We start from the raw sequence: 21,959 nt of genomic DNA on the forward strand, positions 1-21,959 counted from the left end.
CACCATCATCAACAACCGTGGGCTCAGCGCCTGTTGGCATCTGATGCCTCTCTCGTTATTTCCTTCCATCTTTCCCCGTCCAATCAACAATAGCAGACAAACAAAGAAAGGGAAATGCTACTTAGAATCATAGGATCCTAGGGCTGGAAGGGACCTCAGGAGGTCATCTAGTTCAGCCCCCTACTTCAAGCAAGATCAACCCCATCTAAGTTATCCCAGCCAGGACCTCATCAAGCTGGGACTTAAAAACCTCAAGGGATGGAGAATCCACCACCTCTCTAGGCAACGCATTCCAGTGCTTCACCACCCTCCTGGTGAAGTAGTTTTTTCCTAATATCCCACTTACTCCTCTCCTTCTGTAACTTGAGACATTATTAGAGGTTAGGGACATTTACTGTGTACACTTCAACTGGTGACAGTGACAATTTATGTTTTAATGGTTATAAAACTAACTTTTTGAATCTCAATGTTTAATCATTAAATAATTATTGTCTGATTCCTGTGACAGGTTCGATCACAGGGGTCCCCTTTAGACTGTTATGCAGTGTTGATCAGGTCACTAATCCCTCCTACCTGCCCTGTGGGGTGCCCCACCACCGTGGCCTTTTGAGCCAGAAGCTCTGGTCTCCCACCAGCCAAGGCACAGATTTGGGATACCCCGGCCAGCAGAGCAACACAAACACTGAACCAGCTCAGCTCTGGAGGGGAAGAGTGATCAGGAATAGTCAATATGGATTCCCAAAGGTCAAGCCATACCTGACCAAACTGATTGCCTCCCATAAAGAGGTAACTGGCTCTGTGGTTATGGGGAAGGTGGGGGATGTGATACATCTTGCCTTTAGCAAAGCTTTTGATATGGTCTCCCATAGTATCCTTGGAGCCAGTTAAAGAATATGGATTGTCTAAATGGACTGCAAGGTGGACTGAAAGCTGGCTAGACTGTCATGCTCAATGGCTTAGTGATCAATGGCTTTACGTCTGGTCAGTGGTCATATCAAGCGGAGCACCCCAAGGGGAGAGAGCCAGGAAAGGTTCAAAGCTATGAAACTCAAGAGTCCTAAAAATAGATTCTGGGTCAAAAAGTTACAAAAGGATGAATATAAGCAAGTTATACAAGTATGCAGGGACAACCTCCCATCTTTCCGGCAGCACGCCCCCATGTGCTGATGAGCGGATGCAGAGAATGGCTGTGGCACAATTCTGTTCTCCGTGGGGGTTCATGGAGATACCACATTGGGCTCTATGTCCAGCATCTCCCTGCAGGTTAACAAGGGCTTAAATTTCCCCAAGAGCAGCATGGCTTCTGCAGTCTGGAAGGGAGGGAGGGACAGTGACGTGCTCCAGAGGTGGTAACAGGCTGACTGCCCTTGGCCCTGCCCCTTCCACCTGAGGCACCACCTCTTTAGGGGCATGGAGCTGGGCCCCCACACACGTCTTGTCCCTGGCTCTGTGGTGGCTGTTGGCCCCGATGCTTCTCACATCACACCCCCAGCAAGGAGTGGGACTCCAGCAGGGAAGAGTTTATTTATTAAGGGGTTTTGGTACAGAATCCAGCACCCCCACATAGGCCCCTGGCTCCCCATGTTACAGTCAGCTCCCCCCGCACACTAGGCCCTACCATGGCCCCACTTCCCCATTGAAAGCCTTGGGCCTGGACTGAGCCCAGCTAGGACAGTGACTGCAAACCCAGCACCACATAATGGCTGCTCTGAGTAGTACCCAGTATTCCCAGTACAGTGGCTGCTGCCTTAGCTGTCCCTGCAAGGGCCGATGCTCTTGGCCCCAGGACGGTAGTAGATTTGATCCTCAGGACTTATCTGTCAGGACAGGATCAGCCAAGGATTGTAGAGGATTCTTTAGGGGGAGAATGGTTTGGGGTCAAGAAGGACATCGTCTCTGCCCCATGGAGCTGCCAAGCACATACAGTCCTACGTAGCTGGGTCCAGGATCCCCTGTGAGCATAGACAGACACCTGGTGAGAGGGGCCAGTGTGAGTTCAAGCCCCCTGCCTGGGATGGGCTCAAGGGGGAGGGCACAGGACAAGCCAGCTGGGATGCACATAACAGGGAGGTGTCCAGGTGCTGGGGAGGTGGGTCCTGGCTGGGATGACTTAGGCGGGTTGATCCTGCTTGAAGGAGGGGGCTGAACTAGATGACCTCCTGAGGTCCCTTCCAGCCCTAGGATCTGATTCTGTGTGTGGAGATGCAGCCAATTAAGCAAACTAGAAATGTGGTAGGTAAAAGGGAAGGTAAATTGGGCAAATTACCTGTTAACATAGAAATCCAAGCCACATTTTCCAGCCCCAATTATACACTATACTTTACTATGTTTGATTCACAAGTAAAGCAAAGATATTCTTTCACCCCAAATTTCAAACTGCATTTTTTTTGCCTTGTGAGTCAGTGACAATCCGCTATATGGGGGCAGGCCTGCTGATGTGGGTAGGAAAAGGGGCAGTTGCACAGGGGCCCAGCATTTCAAAAGGGCCTGGAGCGCCAACCACTGCCACAGTCACTGTAGTAGCAGTGGCCCGAGCTTCATTCCTTTTGCAATTCCGCAGCAGTTCTCCTCTGTCACTCTGTGCAGCCCAGTGCCAGTCTGAGAGGCCCTACAGGCTGACTGCCCTCGGCCCCGCCGCTTCTGCAGTGTGGAACAGCTCCCAACCTTGCCCCAAGGCCTACAGTGGCTGTCGGCCCCGCTGTACGTGGAAAATGTCTCTTGTGCAGCTATAAATCCTAACTAATGTGAAATGCTGCTTGATAACGGCAGAATGTCTGGATGGATCCTCCCACTTAAGGTGATTAGAAGGATTTTGTAACAGTCGCCATCTAGAAGTAATAGGAACAGCCTGACCCAAGGGAGAAGAAATGTTACACGATATAAACCTAGATCTAACTTTGGAATACGGAGATAAGATGCTTTAAAGAGGGAGCCTATTGACAGCAGGCAAACCATGAAAAAGTATCTTTGAATTTAGTCAAACTGAAAAAGGCTCCAGTACCAAAAAGACAGAAAAATTTGTTATACGCCATCCCCACCTACTGGATGGCAGTGAAACAACAGATGCTGAACCACTCAGCGGGTTCCTGTTCCGCAGGAAGCAAAGGGTGCTCCCCTCAAACGAGCTTGTCTAAAATGAAGTGCTCTGAAGCAAACTGAACCCAACACAAGGAGCTACAAATCCTAAGCGTGAAAGGATTCAGCCTGGGGACCAATCAGGTGGGGGGCAGGGAAGACCATTCCTTGCCTTCGTGCTGACAGGGGCCCTCAGATTTAGACCCTGGTTAATTTTTTGGCATTTGATAAGTTTTGCAACTTGTTTTAGACACTAGAAAAGCATTTGTTAAAATTAAAAAAAAATCAAATGACGTTGCGCTCTTTTTTTGATGCTTTATTTTGTTTTCTTGTGTCTTTTTTTTCTTTTTATTATGGATAGCGGCCTCAGAAAGTGGAAGTGGCTTGGGCCTCTCTGGGCCTCTAGGAGGGCCTGTTTGGGCCCATCACAGTGTTAAAGGGATAAGAAGTGGTGCTATTTCACATTAAAATTGTATTTCCCCTTATAGCCTTTCATACAAATAACCGCAGGTTATCATGCAGCATCCACTCTCTGAAGCCTCAGAGATTTTAACTCCTTTGTAAGTCCAAGCCATCTGCAGTGAGAAGTTGTGAGCCTGTAATGTCTATTAATGAAATGATGGACTTTTATACACACACATGTATTGTCCAGGAGAGGGCTGAGCAGTACAAGATGTGTTTCTGGAGCAAAATCTAAGACAGGAGCTGCAGAATAACCAAGGCTGGGTAAGAGCCAAGGTGTGGACATGATGGTCAAAAGTTCTCTTATTCCTCACAGGCACAGAAGCTACTCATAAGCCTTGCTTTGCTTGACCACCCACAACATCCAACTCTTCTGCTCCAGCGGAGTTCATTCTTACCCTGCTCTCCTCACCATGGGGATACAAGCACCTTTTGGAGATGCACTGAGACATACGCCTGGCAGCTGAGCTTTCTCTAGTCCTTGCCTTTCCCCAGAGGGTGGGACTAGGGAGGGGAGAAGAGAGGAAATCTGGATACCTTTGAGCAAGGCCCTGATTCTGGGCTGGTTGACTTTTTTTTTTCCTTGTCTTTTATAAACGCTGCTTTTCAGTTATAAAAAACGTGTGCAAGGAATTGAAAAAATTGTTTCATTTATGGTTTGAAAACAGAAGAAAAAAAATCAATATTCTTCCCTTCCCAGAAACCACTTTTCCAAGAGAAAAAATATGAAAACTGAAAATTTGGCACCTGAGTCTCCTCCTCCCCACAAAAATTAGTCATGTCGGGTTTTCACTTTTCATCAAAAAATCAAAACAAATGCTCACGGGAAATAAACATTGTTTTCCCCCCTCCCAGAAATAAAACTTTCAGGAACTATTGTAGCAGCAGCAGCCTGCACTCTGGGCCCTTTAATTTGTTGCTGGAGCCTCAGGAAGGGCAGCCTGAGCAGCCCTGAGGTAGGCACAGCACCCGCTGGGCACTGCTAAGGCTTCCTGGGGGAAGCTAGCCCCAGTTTTGCCCCTTCTGCCTGAGGCTCCACCCCTTCGGGGGGACACAGAGCCTGGGCACCACCACCCCTTGCTGAGGGGCCTGGCAAGTCTGTCAGCCTCACTGAATACAGCTACGCCAAGGTATAAGCAGCTGAGGAGCTGGCCCTATGTATGAGATAGGGGGAATAGGTAAACCCACAGAAATCTTGGTTTTTGTTTAAGAACTAGTCTAACCCCCAAATTCAGTGCAGTCCTTTGGAAACATCTCATCTGTTTTCCTATTGCAGATGGTTTACACCTGAAATGCCTAGGGATTTAACTGCATCTTGGAACAAGGCCAGGTCCCAGTCCCTGGGATTCACTCCAGAATCCATTTGGAGTCACTTCAATACCAGCAGATGGAGTCTAGCCCAGGGTCTGATCCTAGTATTCATTATTAGTGTCGCATCAGACAAGACCAGGGACCCATTCTGCTGGGCACAGAAGTAGAGGGAAAGACAGCTGGTGTCTCTGAGAAGATGTAAGGTGCACAAGGGAAACTGAGGCACAGGGAAACAAAGTTATTTATCCAGTTTTATAAAGCAAGTTATTTCCTCAGACAACTTTGATCCCAGGAGTGCTTAATTCCTATCTGCAGCAAAGAAGGGACAAAGATTCATCTTTAAAGACAAAGCTGAGGGGAAAATGAGGCACAGGAGAGGCTGAAACTTATCTTGCATTATACAAAAAGTCAACGATTGAGTCAAGTCAAGACTAAACCTCAGGCATCCTAAGTCCAGTGCCAGAGCCCTGGTTACCAAAGAGCCAGCAGGGACAAAGACTTTCAGTCTCCTTGCATTTTTAGAGAGTTTACTTTTAATTTCCCGTCTTGACCCTGTTTTCTCTCCCCTTTGTTTCTCACTCATCCTCCACCCCATAAACACCGGCCTCTTCCAAAACACATCATTGCATTTTTACCCCCGTTGTTGCTGCTGCAATTGGATCATTGGCCCAAAAGTTCACAGCTAGAGGGAAAAAAAAACAGTGTGGGAGACTCAAAGGCCTATGTAAGTGAGCAGCAGAACTCCAATGGAACATCACCCACCCTTGATTCAACATGTGTGTAACAAAGTACCTCAGAGTAAATATGGAGCCTGTGCACATCACACCTATTGGTGGGAGCGCTCAGCTGGCAGGGTTTTGCGAGAAAGAATCTCGGAGTCTATTTTCGCATATAAAAAATCTTGCAATTGGCAAAATAGTAAAGGCAAGTGACCATTACCCCAGTGAATGGCTAGTTAAGATCCCAGGGGAGAAAACTCCAAGGAAAACAAGGAATCCAGCAGTGCTGGCAGTTTCCTAAGGAGACAATATTTCCTGAGGTGTAGGAAAAGGAGGAGCAATCGCGTGACAGAGCCCCACTCTGCTCTCATGAGCATACCTGCTGGCCAGGTGTGTCTGCACCCGCACTCAGCACTGGGTTAGTGCATGCAGTGACCCCTTCTAGCAGCTAACTTCCGGCAGGTGGGTTTTCTGCAATTCACACTCTTTGGCTGAGTCACACACAGTCTGTGTGTGAAAGCAAAACAAGCCAACCCTTTCCAAGGCACAAGTTCCAACAGGGTCAGTCTACCACATTGCTCCTGGCGGGTCTCTTCCCGCAGCTCCCCCGGGCTTAGTCCTTACCCACCCATAGGCTAAGGGAAGTAGTCCCTTCTCGGAAATGGAGCAGGGCCCCCCAGAACTTCCCCCATGGAGACTCCCCTCACCTCCTAACAAGCTTCAAATGAGCACAGCTCTCCAGCTGAGTCAGTCCAGGCCCTTCACTGGATGGTATTAAAGCTCAAGAAATACTGCCCCTCTCCTGGGTCTCCAGCTCCTTCACTAAGTCATTCCCATCCCACTTCTCTAGGGGCTGCTAGAGGGAAGCCAAGCTTAACCACTGTTTTGGGTCCTAAGCCATAGACTCATAAGAAACAGACACAGACTACACCCCCTTTTAATTCTTGCTGCTCCCACTCCTTGAGCCACTTCCCCACAGCCTGAAAGCCATTGCCCTACAACTGAAATTTAACCTGCATCAACTTTCCTACCCTAGCACTAACCAGGAACCATAGAGGTGCTGCTCAGCAGCTCCTTTTATATGATCCTGATGGGCCCTGATTGGCTGCTCCCTGCAGACTTTCTGATAGGCCGCATCAGCACAGCCTCTCTAGGCAGCCTGGAGGGCTCATTTCTACTGCTCTTTTCATGGGCCTGGGAGTGATAGAACGGTGAGGTGGCCAGAAGGGAGCCTCTGAGCCAAGTACACCCGAACAAAACTAAGAGGCCAAGATGGTTCCATCAGGAGCAATTTAAAGACAGTGGAAATCAAAAAGTGAAAATATGGACAAATTGCTATAAAGAACAAGTATAGCACAAGCATGTAGGAACAAAATGAGTTACACATAGCAAGGGACATAAAAGGCAGTCTGGGATGTTTTAAATACATTAGGAGGGAAAAAATGTGATTCACTTTTTAGTGGGGAAGAAGAGTTAGTAACTGATGACATCAAAAAAGCTGAGATGTTTAATGCCTATTTTGCTTCTTTCTTCATCAAAATGACTAATGATGATCGGATATTTGGCATAGTTAATATTAACAACCAGGAATGCAAGCCAAAACAGAAAGATCAGGTTTAAGAATATGTAGCTAATTTAGATGGATTCAAATTGTGAGGACCTGATGAAGTCCATCTTAGGACACTTCAGGAACTCGCTGAAGCAGTCTCTGAATCTACAGCAATTATCTTTCAGAACTCCTGGAGGATGGCTGAGGTTTGTGTAGTTGATTGGTTCAAACCCAATAGCTCTACGTGTCACACTCTCTCTCTCTCTCTCTCTCTCTCTCTCTCTCTCTCTTTCTACTTGTTTCCTAATTGAATCAAGAATGTAAAGGAGCCTAATGCTCAACTAGAATGTTGGATTTTGTTACTGCATAACCAAGATACAATAAATATTCCCAGAAAGGATCCTATCTCCATTGTTGGAACCTACCTCTGTGCCCTGATGTTGATCCAGGAAAGACCTTTACCCAGTTTTTTTACATTACTGCCTCTCAAAACAAGCACCACAAAAGATTATTGTTTGTCATAAATAAGTTCAACTACTATGCTCAGGACAATCCACTGTTTTCTTGCTAGCGTACAGTTTTTCACATGGGCAGAAGTAATTCCCTTTAAGTCAACTCCTGTATTAGCCACAACAATAATCTGGGTGAAACAAGTCTTCTCTCATTAGGCACACCCCAGTGCCTCCTTCCGCTGGAGTAAGGGCATCCAAAGGGCGGTTGGCATTGGGCTGATCCTGGCATGCTCAGCCAAACCTGTGTGCCTGTCCCGTGTCCACCAGCCCTCTGTGAATCCGTTCTGCTGACTCCCTGTGAACCCGCTCTGGGAACTGCCCCTCCTGCCCCACATGTCCCAGAACCAGTGGTTCCAAGGGGGGTTTGTTTGCTCAGTGTGTTCCCAGAACGCTGATTGCACAATCCAGTGATATTTGGCCGCAGCGCTGGGCGCAAGGGTGACTTCTGCTCTGTGGGCTCCGTTGCACACACTCCCTGAGGGAGGTGTCTCAGCAGTGAGAGGCCTCTCACATCCCCTGCTCCCTGGGGTCCCTGCCCCATCTCCCCACCCTCCCAGCCTGTGGCGGTCACACCAAGCTCCGCCTGCCTCTCTCACTAGGATGATTGCCTGCACTAGTGTCTGGTCACACTGCCCCACAGGGTCTGTGCCATGACCATGGGATTTCCCAGGCTCCCAGCTGGGCGCCTCCTTGGCAGGAGCTTGGCTGGCTGTGCTGGAGCCGGGAACATGAGGATCCCTGTCTTCCTGGCCTGGGTTTGGGGTGAGTAGCTTTCAGTAGACATCTGAGCAGCCTGCTTTCCTGCAACTCCACCCATCAGACATGGCATAGCCGTGTCCTGGGAAACAGGACTCGTGGAGTCTATTGCTGCCCTGGGAAGGGGAGTGGGAGTCAGTGGTTAGTGCGGGGGGGCGGGGGGGCTCACAGCCAGTACTCCAGGGGTCTATTGCCGCCGTGGCAGGGGAAGTGGGAGTCAGTGGTTAGGACACAGATGGTCCCAAGATCTGTCTAGGAGAGGAGTGAGCAATAATCAGTTTGTGCAGCTTGTCAGGGTTAGCTGAAGGGCCACCGATGCTTTATTTACCTGCATGCCTGCGGGTATAGTCACCTGCAGCTCCTGGTGGGTGGGTTTTGACATTCCTGGCCATTCAGAGCTGTGGGAAGTGGCATGGGCTGGGCCACTGCTTCCAGCAGCTCCCGTTGGCCACCAATGGCAAACCACAGCCAAAGGGAGCTGCAGATACACAGAGAAGTAAAGCATCTGACAGCCTGCCAGGGGCTAACCCTCGTGCCGGACTAACCCTGGCCAACTGCACCTGGCCAGAGGGCTGAGTGTTTTCCACCCTGAATCTAGGGACAAGGGCAATATTACAAGATAATTAGTGTCATTTGTTTTAGGTTTCATGAGAGTAAGAAGAACCCGGTGTGCCCGTGACTCCTGGAGGTGTTTCCCAGCCACTCTGGGCTGTTTCTTTGGGAACATGGGCCATAGGGCTGGAAGGACATGTCATATAATCCCCATCAGACACTTCTCCCGAGAGTGTGGCTGTTCTTCTCTCCCCCCATTAGAAGGATGTTCCCAATCACCCTTCTCATTTCCAGCCTAGGGTGGCCCCTGGTCAGTTGCTCCTGTGACAACACTGTCCTTTGGCTTCAGTAGCTCCTCTCCCTGCCTGGGGTTCCCCAACAGGTCAATACGGTGCAGTCAGCCTGCACTGGGCCAGACAAACCAGCCAAGCTCTTCCAGCTCCTGTCATACGACCAGTCTCCATCCCCTCCGCACCAGCCCTGGGCCCATCTGAATCCATCTGTCCTGCATGAGGGTGACCAGATCTGCACACCAGATCCCAGATAATTGCCCTAAATGATCTAAGTCAGAGGTGGACCTGAGGCTGCAGGTGGCCTCCATGAGCCCTTACATAAATAAAGCCAATGGACTCTGGTCGTCAGCAGGAGGGAATGAACCTGTGACCTTAGGGTCCAAAGCCATGTGCCTCTGCAGCATGAGCTAAAAGGCAACTAGCTGGCCACTAAAGCTGCAGAACAGACTTCACTCTCCTGTGCCAGTGGTCTCGGTGCCTCTGGGGCTAAATAGAGCCACTGGTTCCATTGCTGGGCACTGAAACAAGAGAAAGTTTGCACCAGTGGCACCTGCAAACACCCCCAGGAAGGACGCACTCAGAGAGGTTCCTGCACACCAGATCACTAGCGATGGTGGGCAACATAACGCCTCCCACTGGGTCTGAACAGCCTCCACACTCAGCTGCTGCTTATCAGGCTCTCACTCCCCAGCACTGATGCAGCACCTCTGACCCTAACTAGGACTGACTCAGCTCCTCTATAAGCCATAGCACCCAGCCAGGCAGGGCCCTTCCCCTTAACTCTGCCCATCCCCACCCTGATTTTTGCGATAGCTACACTCTGAGCTGTACCTTGCAGTATTCGCACACACGTACAGATCTCACACCATCTGACGATGTTCATAGTTACCTGCTACTGGGAACGCTGTCATGGATGCTGAAAGAAAGCAAAGAGATGAAGTAAGTCACCGTCTCCTTGGCTGGGCATTTTGGAGGTGTCCAAATGCTGGCTGATGTACGCTGTGGCCTGAGCGAACTCTTTCCTGACATCTCTGGATGCACTGGGGGAAAAGACCCAGCTATTGCCCCACTCCGACTGGTGAATGGCCCCGATCGCTGCACTGGGAGACTCGAGGTGCTGCATAACCAGCGGTGGGAAACCGTGTGTGACAACGGCTGGGACTTACAGGATGCCACTGTTGTGTGCAGGCAACTGGGCTGTGGGACAGCATTAGCAGCCCAAGGGGGAGCCCAGTTTGGGTATGGATCAGACCTTGGCTGGCTGCTGGAGGTTAACTGCACAGGGACAGAAGCTGCCCTCTCTGAATGCGGGGCTAGGAGAGACGCTAAGTGTAGCTTTTTGGACACTGCCAGTGTTAGTTGCTCAGGTAAGGCTCATCCATGTCATAGACTACAAGGCCAGAAGGAACCATCATGATCAGCAGGCAGGCAGAGGTGGTGCTCTATGCCAGGGGAGAGGCATCTCTCTGAGCCCCTGTGCAGGGCTGGTTAGGCAGGTGCCTGGCCAAGCAGCTTAGTGGGAACTGAGGCTATGTCTACACTAGGCAAGGTAAGCAGACTTCATATATGCAGTTCTAGCAACCACAATTGTATAGTTAGAATCAACCTATCTGCACTCGGCTAACTTGGCCGTCTCTACTGAAGAAGGTCGGTGGGAGAGTTTCTCCCATTGACCACCCTGTCTCCTTGCATCCTCAGCTGCAACCTCTAAGAGGTCAATTTTGTGCATCCCCACCAGAGGTGTAAAATCGAACCCTGGAAGATATACCCTGAGCCAGTCGGTCTTCGGGGCCAGTGTAGACAGAGCCTTATTTCTGACCCCTTGCCCCAGCCCTGAGGACACTCCTGCACTCCCAGCCCTTTGGCCCCAGCCCAAAGTGTGGCCACCAATCCCACTGGATGGCTTTGCAGTCAGGCTGGCCCTAGAGGCACTCACAGTCTTTAAATGTTGGGTCAGTTTTAGACTTGTGTGATTAACCTTTGGCCCCCTTACCATGGAGCAGAGAGCAACTTCAGGGTCTCAGGTGATCCTTATCCAATTCTGGCCCTACATGGCATTCGATCTATCAGTAGGCGGGACCACCTTTTTCCGTGTCATTAACGAGCTCAGGCACAGGAGTTTCTCTGTGTGCTTTTCCCCTGGGGTGTTTGCAGGATCAGCTGACCCTGGCACAGCTCCGATCCGCCTGGTGAATGGCCCGAGTCGCTGCGCTGGGAGACTCGAGGTGTTTTACAACCAGCTCTGGGGAAGCGTGTGCAATGACAGCTGGGACTTGCATGACGCCAAAGTGGTCTGCAGGCAGCTGGGCTGCGGGACACCAGTATCCGCCCCACACGGCTCTCACTTTGGACAAGGATCCGGTGCAATCTGGCTGGATGACGTCCACTGCATGGGGTCAGAAGCTGCCCTCTCCAAGTGCAACATTAGGCCATGGGGGGACAATAACTGCAACCACACCAAAGACGCCAGCGTTGTGTGCTCAGGTACATCTCATTCCGATCACGTCTCACCTGGCGGGACAGGGTGCTCTGCTGCAGGGAGGGACATTGGTTTTTTTGCTCCTGGGTCAGCACTGACCTCGGTGGTCAATTGCCTTCCTATGAAGTCATGGACAGTAAGGGGTGCAGTTGGCTCAGTAAAAGGAGAGCTTCTTTTGGACTCGGTGCACAAGAGATGCAAAAGGCCAGTGCTGGCAGTAAGGCTGTGTCAATCTGCCAACAAGGCGTATCTATCACTGGACTGCATTCAAAGGTCAGAACCTCATGGCTATGCTAGGGGGCATTGGTCTTTGGGAAGCAGGGTGGCACCTTGGTAAATCAGGAGAGGAATCTCTCCTCTTGAGGTCTCCTGTGACCCCAATGCCTCAGCCTAGTACTAGGTACATGGTGCTGCCAGATGTGGCATTGCCAGCAAATCGGGGGGGTGCTTCATTCACCCCACAGTGTGATGCTCCAGAATGCTGTGTAGGGGGCACCCTGGAGTGAAAGGCAGGGCTGAAGTTCAGCTGGAGGAATCCTGAGTGGAGTTCCAGTAAATATTTTCAAACCCCCTCCTCCCAGTGATTTTACAGCATGTGGTAGTGGGAGAGCTATGGGAAATACTCCACAGCAATTTAACCCCTGGGGAAAAGTGTTTTCTCATCTGCTTCATCTGTGACCCCCCTCCATCACTGCAACAAAAGGGAACAGCATGTGGCTATAGAGCCCCTGGGTGAGAAGTGGTGTCAAACGGAACCTGCAGCTGCTCAGGGAGAGTGGAAAGCCATGGTTACATTGCCAATGGACTCCGAACCTTCCTCGTGTGATGTGATTTTAGAGTCTGCTTACTAGGCCTTAGGACTCTGACACAGCACCCCTGGACCACACTGGCTGCTTCAATAACTTTTATGCATCTCACATTGTACAATGCACTTCAGCCATCAGTGGGAGGCGCAACGGTCCCCAGCGTCCATAGCAACCAGACGTACAGGAACCTCCCCCAGCATCTAACTAGTGCTGGGTTTGTGTCTTTCCCCATTACAGATGTGACAGAGCTCCGGCTGGTGAACGGCCCCAACCACTGCGCCGGGAGGGTCGAGGTGCTTCACAACCAGCAGTGGGGAACCGTGTGTGATGACGGCTGGGATTTAACCGATGCTGGAGTCGTGTGCCGGCAGCTGGGCTGTGGGACGGTGTTAGCAGCCCCAGGCGAGGCTCTGTTTGGGCCAGGATCTGGTTCCATCTGGCTGGATGATGTTAACTGCACAGGGACAGAAGCTGCCCTCTCCGAATGCAGGGCTCAGCCGTGGGAGATCAATAGCTGTACTCACACGGAAGACACCAATGTTGTGTGCTCAGGTGACTGTACCTCTTAGATAAACTGAATTAATGGTTTTGTGTTAAATCAGAGTAAGTCTAGTTATCTTGCTGCGGTTTTGAGATCAGTAGAGTGAGACTCCTCCTCAGTGGTTTCTTAGATTGAGAGGCAGTGATCATAAACATAATTACAAGTAAATGACCTATTGGTACAATAAGTTCTAAGTGATGCTCATGTACGCATATACCACACCTGAGTAAGTCCATGCACTGGCCATGCTTACAAACCCAAAGGCCAGGTCTACGCTACTGCAGAAAGTCAACTTTAGATATGCATCTCCAGCTACGAGAATAGCACAGCTGGAGTTGACATACCTTAGGGGTTAACTGCACCGGGACAGAAGCTGCCCTCTCTGCATGCAGGGCTCGGCCTTGGGGAGACCAGGCCTGTACCCATGGAGATGATGCAAGTGCTGAGTGCTCAGGTAACCCCCCTCCACGTGCATGGCATCACGTGAGCTGTGCTGCAGAAAGAGGCGTCGGTCGTTCTGCAGGGAGCTCGGCATTCAGTGCTGCAGTGTAGGAGAAGGACTGTGCTTCAGAGCACGGAATGGGCACTGTCCCCTGGGAGTCAGGGCCAGCCCCAGACTGGTGCTGGGGAGGCCCAGGTTGCAGGGAGCATGACTGGTGTTGTCATCTTGCCGTCAGCTCCAACCTCAGGCCGGTGGCGGATTAACATAAGGACAAAAGGGACAGATCCCCCAGGGCCCCCAGACATGAGGGGCCCCCAGGCTCCATCTCTCCATGTGGTTTCAGCAAGTCACTTTCGTGGAACGGAAGAAATGTGTCCAATATAGCAGCACCTATCTCATAGAACTGGAGGGGACCTTGAGAGGTCATCAGGTCCAGTCCCCTGAGCTCACCGCAGGACCCATCACCTTCCCTCACACATTTTTTTTTAACCTAACCTTCCCCAAAATGTCGTGTTGTTCTGATTTTACACTTCATCTGTGGCACTTTACTGGGCACCATGAGTAATTAAAATTATGAATTAATTTTAATGCTTAAATAAAGATGTGGCATTAATATTTTAATATACTGGGGAGGGGCTTGGGACTGTGTTGTCCCAGGGCCCCACCTGGTCGTAAACCAGCCCTGCCTCCTTTCATTAGCGGGGCCAGAGAGCAACAGGAGTCACTCAGTCTCCCCATCTGATGAATGCATCTGATGAAGCGGGTTTTTGCCCACGAAAGCTCATGCTCCGATGTATCTGTTAGTCTATAAAGTGCCACAAGACTTCTTGTTGTTCTCGAAGCTGCACGGCTACCTCTCTGATATCAGCCTCTCCAGGCAGGCTGGGTCCCAGCCCAGCACCCACCCATTGCACTGCTCTCTAGGATAACAGCCTACTGCTCCGATGCAGCTCGTGCTCCATCCACTGATCTCAGAGGGGGGCTCACCCCCAGACTGGCTATAGTGGCCAAGCTGCGTTTGTGTCCATGGTCCCGGAGTGTGGATGGCCTGGCCCTATGTGCCTGCCTTGGGAGAAGGAGCCCCACTGTATCTCCAGGGAAGGGGAATATAGGGAGCACCAGGCCATGCGTGGTGTGTTAACTGGTCTCTCTTCTTTGCAGGCGATGTACACCTCGAGCAGCTGGTAACTGAAGAGCCCCTGCCCCCAGCTGCAGGGACGAGCATGTCCATCAGCAGAATCGGAGCCTCCCTCGGAGCCCCACAGCAAGACGTCCAGCTGGGAGAGCAGACGATGCTCTCTGTGAGCCGCCCCCAGGCTGGGCTGTGACACGCCTGGGAATCTAGGCCCAGACCACAGCACAAGATGCACCTGCTGGAGCTGCCTGGGGAGACCATTCAGTGAGACTATTGCCTTTACAGAGATTCACAGAGTCAAAAGCCAGAAGCAGCCCCAGGCCAGAGAACTGGCCTACAGCAGAGGGATTAGAAAAAAGCCTCCAGTCTTGATTTAAAAAGGGTCATTGATTCAGAACCCACCACAACCCTTGGAACCTGTGCTCGTGGTTACGGACCCTCACTTTAAAAACATACATCATCCTCCCAGTCTGAATTTGTCCAGATTCAACTTCCAACCCCTCGGTTTTGTCAGACCTTTCTCTGCAAGACAGAAGAGATCATTGTTAAACGTGTGTTCCCCATCTAGGCATTTATGGTGACCAAGCACCCCTTAATCCCTAAGAATAACACCCTCCCTTTGCAGGCACAGCTGGCCCCAGTAAAGCACTTACAACCTGCAGTGCAGGGAGAGACCCTCCCCAGAGCTGATCGCTCTGATGCCGCTGCCCCTCCGCAGCACAATGGGGCACTAGGACACCCTAGATCCATTGTGGGATTTGGCGTCCAATACACCCTGCCTCTCCCCAAAGGCAAAACAGAAATACTGACTCCTTTGCTGCATCCTTAGTGACAATTTTACCCTCTCAGCCAAGCGTCGGATCTTGGCCATTCCTAGGAATTCTGTTTGTTCACAATCCATCCCAAACATTCCTTTTTCCTGCAGCGAGCTACTCCTTTTTGGTCTGAACAGTTATTTTCTGGGCCAACTGGGTTGTGTCTGTTAGAAGGAGAGATTGAAGATATTATAATTCTGTGATCTAGAAGTGGGGGACTATCAAGTAAGAGGAGGGAGAGAGTATCTCTTGTGTACACAAAATTAGCTTTGGCACTTCTGGATTTTTGGGGTGCAATCCTGTACATTTACAAAACATGTACAAAGCCCTGTCTCCCTGAACACAGCAGGAATCAAACAAAAAGCAAGAGTTTCTTTCAATTCAGTCTGTTTCAGCCCACCCTGATCCAAAACACTTAGGTTTTTTTTTCCCCAAAAGGTCACATGTGGCTTGCTGTGGCTGGGATTCTTTGCTCCTTCTCTGCTTCCTTCCATGTGGGTCTACTGCTTCTCTCTCTCAGACACACACAAATGAAAACCCCACTCAACCCCTGTGTTTACTGTCTGAATCTCAGGGAATCCCTTTGAGACACAGGGTTTAGATTTCCTCATAAGCTTTGCACTGGGTAAAACTCACTGATCCATGCTGGAGACCTTATAAAAAGAAGTGGGAGAATAAGGTGGCAGGACACATGCACCAGAACAAGCCGGCCCTTCTTCTCCCTAGAAGGTTCTGGGGTGTTCCCGCCCTACTTGAGTGCTCTTGTTTAATGACGTGCCAAAATGTATTGAACGCCCCAAACACTCACTCCAGCACACACAGGCAGACCTGAGCTTCCAGCTGAAACACCGCAGGTCAGATACAGCAACATCTTCACATAACACACAGCATTTTAAGACTCATAGGCCGTGTCTACACGTGCACGCTACTTCGAAGTAGCGGCGCCAACTTCCAAATAGCACCTGTCACGGCTACACGTGTTGGGTGCTATTTCGAAGTTGAAATCGACGTTAGGCAGTGAGACGTCGAAGTCGCTAACCCCATGAGGGGATGGGGATAGCGCCCTACTTCGAAGTTGAACGTCGAACTAGGGCACGTGTAGACGATCCGCATCCCGCAACATCGAAAGAGCAGGGTCCGCCATGGCGGCCATCAGCTGAGAGGTTGAGAGACGCTCTCTCTCCAGCCCCTGCGGGGCTCTATGGTCACCGTGTGCAGCAGCCCTTAGCCCAGGGCTTCTGACTGCTGCTGCGGCAGCTGGGGATCCATGCTGCATGCACAGGGTCTGCAACCAGTTGTCGGCTCTGTGGATCTTGTGTTGTTTAGTGCAACTGTGTCTGGGAGGGGCCCTTTAAGGGAGCGGCTTGCTGTTGAGTCCGCCCTGTGACCCTGTCTGCAGCTGTGCCTGGCACCCTTATTTCGATGTGTGCTACTTTGGCGTGTAGACGTTCCCTCACAGCGCCTATTTCGATGTGGTGCTGCCCAACGTCGAAGTTGAACGTCGACGTTGCCAGCCCTGGAGGATGTGTAGACGTTATTCATCGAAATAGACTATTTCGATGTCGCTACATCAAAATAAGCTACTTGGATGTAGCGTGCACGTGCAGACGTAGCCATAAGGTGCTATCTGCACTGGTCAGATCATCTCCTCCCCGCACCCGTCCGTGAAATGAGAATGTAAAACAGCAACTCCTAGGAAGCCAGGATCAAGACATATATTCAGCCACGGAGACATCAGTGGTAGCTGGACCTAGCTGATCAGTGAGTTCAGGGTTCATGCCCCCTTGGTGAGGCCCATCTGTTGTGGAGAATCTGTCTGCGTTGCCTGCTTTTCTCACAGCAAGCGGGAGCAAGCAGGGGGCAAGAGGGAGTCAGACCCATCTGCTGTGGAGAGGTGTCTGTTGTGTGTTGAGTTAGGCCGCATGCCTAAGCAAGGGTAAGTTGTTCAGCTTTTAATGAGCATGTAAAGTCCCCTCCAAAAATCAGTAAGCTTAAGATTCTTTTCCAGGATGCTTTCTCCAGTTGTGCAGCCACACCTGTGCATCTCGCACGGGCGTCGTTCTTCTCTGCCCAGCCACCTCGGGTCTGGCCCACTCCCTTCTGGCTCATTTCCTTAGACCTCTGCAGTGCTGTGCCCAGGCCATTGACACAAGGCCAGGGCTACACTACTCAACTGCTGCAGTATAACTACGCTGCTCAGGGCTGGGAAATGTCCGCATCCTTGAGTGACGTAGTTATACCAACCTCAGCTCCCCACAGAGAAAGTGCTGCGTTGGCAGGAGAGCATCTCCCGGGGGCCTAGCTACTGCCTCTCATGGAGAAGGGGGTAGCAAGGTGACGGGAGAGCTCTCTCCCCTCAGCTTACAGCAGTGGTTCTCAGTCTGTGCCCCAGGGGTCTCCAGGGGTCTGCAAACAACACGTAAGGGCCTTTTTTTTTAGGGTCCGCAAATGAAAAGGGATTTGAAACCCCCTTGGTTTACAGCATCTGCACAGGGCTGCGTCTACACGTGCACGCTACTTCGAAGTAGCGGCAGTAACTTCGAAATAGCGCCCGTCACGTCTACACGTGTTGGGCGCTATTTCGAAGTTGAAATCGACGTTAGGCGGCGAGACGTCGAAGTCGCTAACCCCATGAGCGGATGGGAATAGCGCCCTACTTCGACGTTCAACATCGAAGTAGGGACGTGTAGACGATCCGCGTCCCGCAACATCGAAATAGCGGGGTCCTCCATGGCGGCCATCAGCTGGGGGGTTGAGAGATACTCTCTCTCCAGCCCTTGCGGGGCTCTGTGGTCACCGTGGGCAGCAGCCCTTAGCCCAGGGCTTCTGGCTGCTGCTGCTGCAGCTGGGGGTCCGTGCTGCATATACAGGGTCTGCAACTAGTTGTTGGCTCTGTGTATCTTGCACTGTTTAATGAAAGTGTGTCTGGGAGGGGCCCTTTAAGGGAGCGACTTGCTGTTGAGTCCGCCCCGTGACCCTGTCTGCAGCTGTGCCTGGCTCCCTTATTTCGATGTGTGCTACTTTGGCGTGTAGACGTTCCCTCGCTGTGCCTATTTCGATGTTGGGCTGAGCAACGTCGAAGTTGAACATCGACGTTGCCAGCCCTGGAGGACGTGTAGACGTTATTCATCGAAATAGCCTATTTCGATGTCGCAACATCGAAATAAGCTATTTCGAAGTTGGGTGCACGTGTAGACGTAGCCCAGAAGCGCTAAGCAGGGCAGCTGCAATGGTACCACTGCGCTATTGCAGATCTGCAGTGTCAGCCAGCCCTGAGGCTTTGCTGTGTCTCTCACCTGTGCAAGTCTGGGGGCCTGGCCAGGTCTGCTGCCTCCACACCAAGTCCCAGGGAAGCCTGGATTTGCAGAGCCCACAAATGATCTCCCATTTTGGTCAGACCCAGGAACATGGGTCACATACCCAAGTTTTATTTCTTTTTTTTTTTTTTCTTTGCTGCTCCCTCTGCAGATAGTAAGGATCAGGTAAGCCAGAAAACGGCCTGTCTGCTGAGAGAGGCACAAGTCCCTTGGGGGACATACCCCAACTTACGAAGTTTCACATCAATTGAGTGAAGAGGCCAGTTCCCGAAACACTAGGTGGAAATCAGAGTTTGCTCACTGAGTACAACACCCAAGTGGGGCTGCAGCCCTGGAGGGACACAAGGACTGACACAGCAGTGACGGCACTGGTGAAACAGGCAGGGCTGTGATTCAGCCCACCAAGCTGCAACTGGTGTTCTCAGGAGAAGGAACGTGTGTCCCGCTTACTGCACAAGGGTGACTGACAACTCCCAAAAACCAAGGTGCAGAGCAGCGCCGCCTGGGTGTGGATGGAGAAAACCGCACCATTGGTTCGGTGCTTACAGCCCGAGTCAATGGAGACCAACAAGAGTGGTAAATGAAAACACCATCTGTTATCGTGCACAACTGTCCGTCAACGCCCCTTTACACCGGCAGCGAGTTCTGCGGGTCAGTGGCGCCTGTCTGCCACCAATACTCAGCAAAGTGGGCCTGATGCCACCAGTATCTGGTGTTGTTTTTTCAGAGCCATCCTGTCCATAGCACAGACTGGGGTGAATGCCCTGGGCCCTGGGCTTTGGGGGAATCTGCACATCGGGAGGGCAGCCTGGGTGGGGGGCTGCACCTGATCCAGCCCACCCCACTGTGCCCCACCCTGCCAGCTCCTGGTGTCGCTCATGGGAGAGGGCAGGCCCCTTGAAGTAGTGGCGGTGGCTGGCGCTCCAGTTCCCTTTGAAAAGCTGCAGCAGCACTGGGCCACTGCCCTGTGCAGGACGCCGAGGGAGCATGGGGAGGTGGGGCCCAGGCCTGATAGCTCTAAGCCCCGCCTCTCACCTTGGCCCCGCCCCTTCTGGGGGCAGGGAGCTGCACCTCCTCCCACCTTGTGCCCCAGCCCGCGGTGGCTGTTGGCACTGGTGGAGGGGGTAGAAGTTGGAAAGAGGTGGGGCGGGGTGGAGGCTTGGGGGAAGAGGTGGAATGGAGGAGGGATTGGAGCAGGGGTGGGAAGAGGTGGGTCAGAGTGAGACAGTCTGGGTCACTTCTGGCTGCCAGTGTCAGGCCCCCCATTAAGCCTCCAGGCTTCCCTGGACCCTGCATCCCTCTGAAACAAGGAGTCCAGGGCAGTTGCAGTCCAATCTGTCATATGGACACTGCTTCGACCCATGCCGGACACCATCCAAACTTATACAAACCTGGAGCCCATCATCCTTTACTTTCAGATCATTTGTGGATCCTGCAAATCCAGGCCTCCCAGGGACTTGACATTTAGGCAGCAAGAACTGGCCAGGCCCCAGACCTCCACCGATGAGACATACTACAGATTTGCACCATTGCAGCTGCCCCACTGTACAACGTCTGCGCGGATGCTCTGAGCAAGGGGGGTTTAAAATCCTTTTGCATTTGTGGATCCTGAAAACATCCCAAACGGAGGCGCAGACCCCTTTGGGAATCTCAGCCATAGTCATTCTATGGGAACGACAACCGTTTGTGGATCCCTTTGGTGTCATCTGCAGACCCCCAGGGATCCTCGGGGCACAGACTGAGAACCGCTGCACAGTATACAAGGAGCTTTGTCTTGGGTTACATCATCCATAGTCTGGCATGATGCGTTCATGGGAGTCGGTCCGGCTAATTTTTTTTCCATTCATGGGTGGGTTAACTTTTATTAAGTGCACCAAAGCCTGTGTGGACACGCACCACCCATAAACACACATACTACCAGCTGTCAGCACTCTGCTGGTCAGCTGGGTGGCCCCTGAATCTCTCAGGGGCGGCCATCCAAGCGCTCAGCTCACAGGAAATGAGGATCATGGCCTTAAAATGTGTTTAGGAAGCAGTGCACCAGCCCAGCCTGCCATAGCTAAAGGAAGGGGTGTTTGCTTGTTTGCCCAGCCTGGCTGTCAGGCAGAGACAACGAAGGGCCATTTGCACGACAGGTTAACAAAACCCGCCCTTGGTGGAGGCTGGGCAATCCAACCCAGCCCAGCGGCCAGCTCTTTTAACCTCCCTGTGGCCTCTTCCCCCGTCCCTCACCAGCTCCTTAGGCACCTGTGGGACAGGAGGGGCCCGGAGCCGGTCTGGGCACCACCAAAATTCCCACTAACCTGCAGCCCCTGGCAGCTGTAACTAACTGGTGAACAAACTCTCCCAGAGCCTTCACCCTGCACCCCCCTTCGCTGCCCCAGTCCAGAGTCTGCACCCCTTATCCCAACTCCCTCCCAGAGCCTGCACCCCCGATGCCCACCCCATCACACAGCCCACATCCAGCACCCAAACTCCCTCCCTCCCTCCCTCTCCCGAACTCCCTCCCAGAGCCTGCACCCCAATGCCCACCCCATCACACAGCCCACACCCAGCACCCAAATTCCCTCCCTCCCTCCCTCTCCCGAACCCCATCCCAGAGCCTGCCCCCCTCCCCCCAGCACCCCAGTTTATTGACAGAAGGCAGAAGGAATATGGGGAGAAGGAAATTGTTAAAGCAATCAAATTACATACACCTGTGATCGCAGGGCTCCCCCTTTCTTGGGCAGCAAGGTGAGCACCGCTTGCCTGCACAACAAAGGGAGGACCCCACTGAGCTGGGACTTGGCCCAGATGCTGACAAGTCCAGGAAGCCTCCATCATGATGCACGTGGCGCTGGCCAGGGAGCTGCTGGGGCTGTTGTACTTCTGAAGCCAGCAGGGCAGGGCTAGTGGGTTTCACTTGGTTACCGCTAACAGGAGTGGGGGATCCACACACAAAGATGTGCAGGTTAGCCGGGGGAGGGCAGGCAGGATCCAAGGGTGAGAGTGTAGATGTTAGCAGGAGGAGTGGCGGGGCGGAATCCCAGCACAAGGCTGGGGGGTGTCAGTGTGAGGACCAGGGTTCCCTCTAATGTTTGCTATCCATGGGCAGAATCAGTTTTGTTATGTGCCTGGAGACATGTCACCATATGTTATGTGCACCACTATTTGAAACCCAGGCTAACCGCTGTGGCCGCTCTGCTAATCAGCTGG

The 21,959-nt window shown here is 51.9% G+C and overlaps 1 protein-coding gene across 1 annotated transcript in view; it reads left to right on the forward strand.

Moving 5' to 3' along the window:
- The window catches only part of LOC142025194 (scavenger receptor cysteine-rich domain-containing protein DMBT1-like), a 903,096-nt gene that overhangs the window by 609,009 nt on the left and 272,128 nt on the right, over positions 1–21,959 (forward strand). Inside the window, exons 4-6 of the mRNA XM_075017758.1 lie at positions 10,282–10,596; positions 11,390–11,733; positions 12,763–13,072. Of these exons, the coding sequence (XP_074873859.1) occupies positions 10,282–10,596; positions 11,390–11,733; positions 12,763–13,072 (969 nt within the window). The remainder of the gene's footprint in view (positions 1–10,281; positions 10,597–11,389; positions 11,734–12,762; positions 13,073–21,959) is intronic.

Source organism: Carettochelys insculpta, chromosome 22 (genome assembly GCF_033958435.1).
Source record: "Carettochelys insculpta isolate YL-2023 chromosome 22, ASM3395843v1, whole genome shotgun sequence".
Classification (NCBI taxonomy): Eukaryota; Metazoa; Chordata; order Testudines; family Carettochelyidae; genus Carettochelys; species Carettochelys insculpta.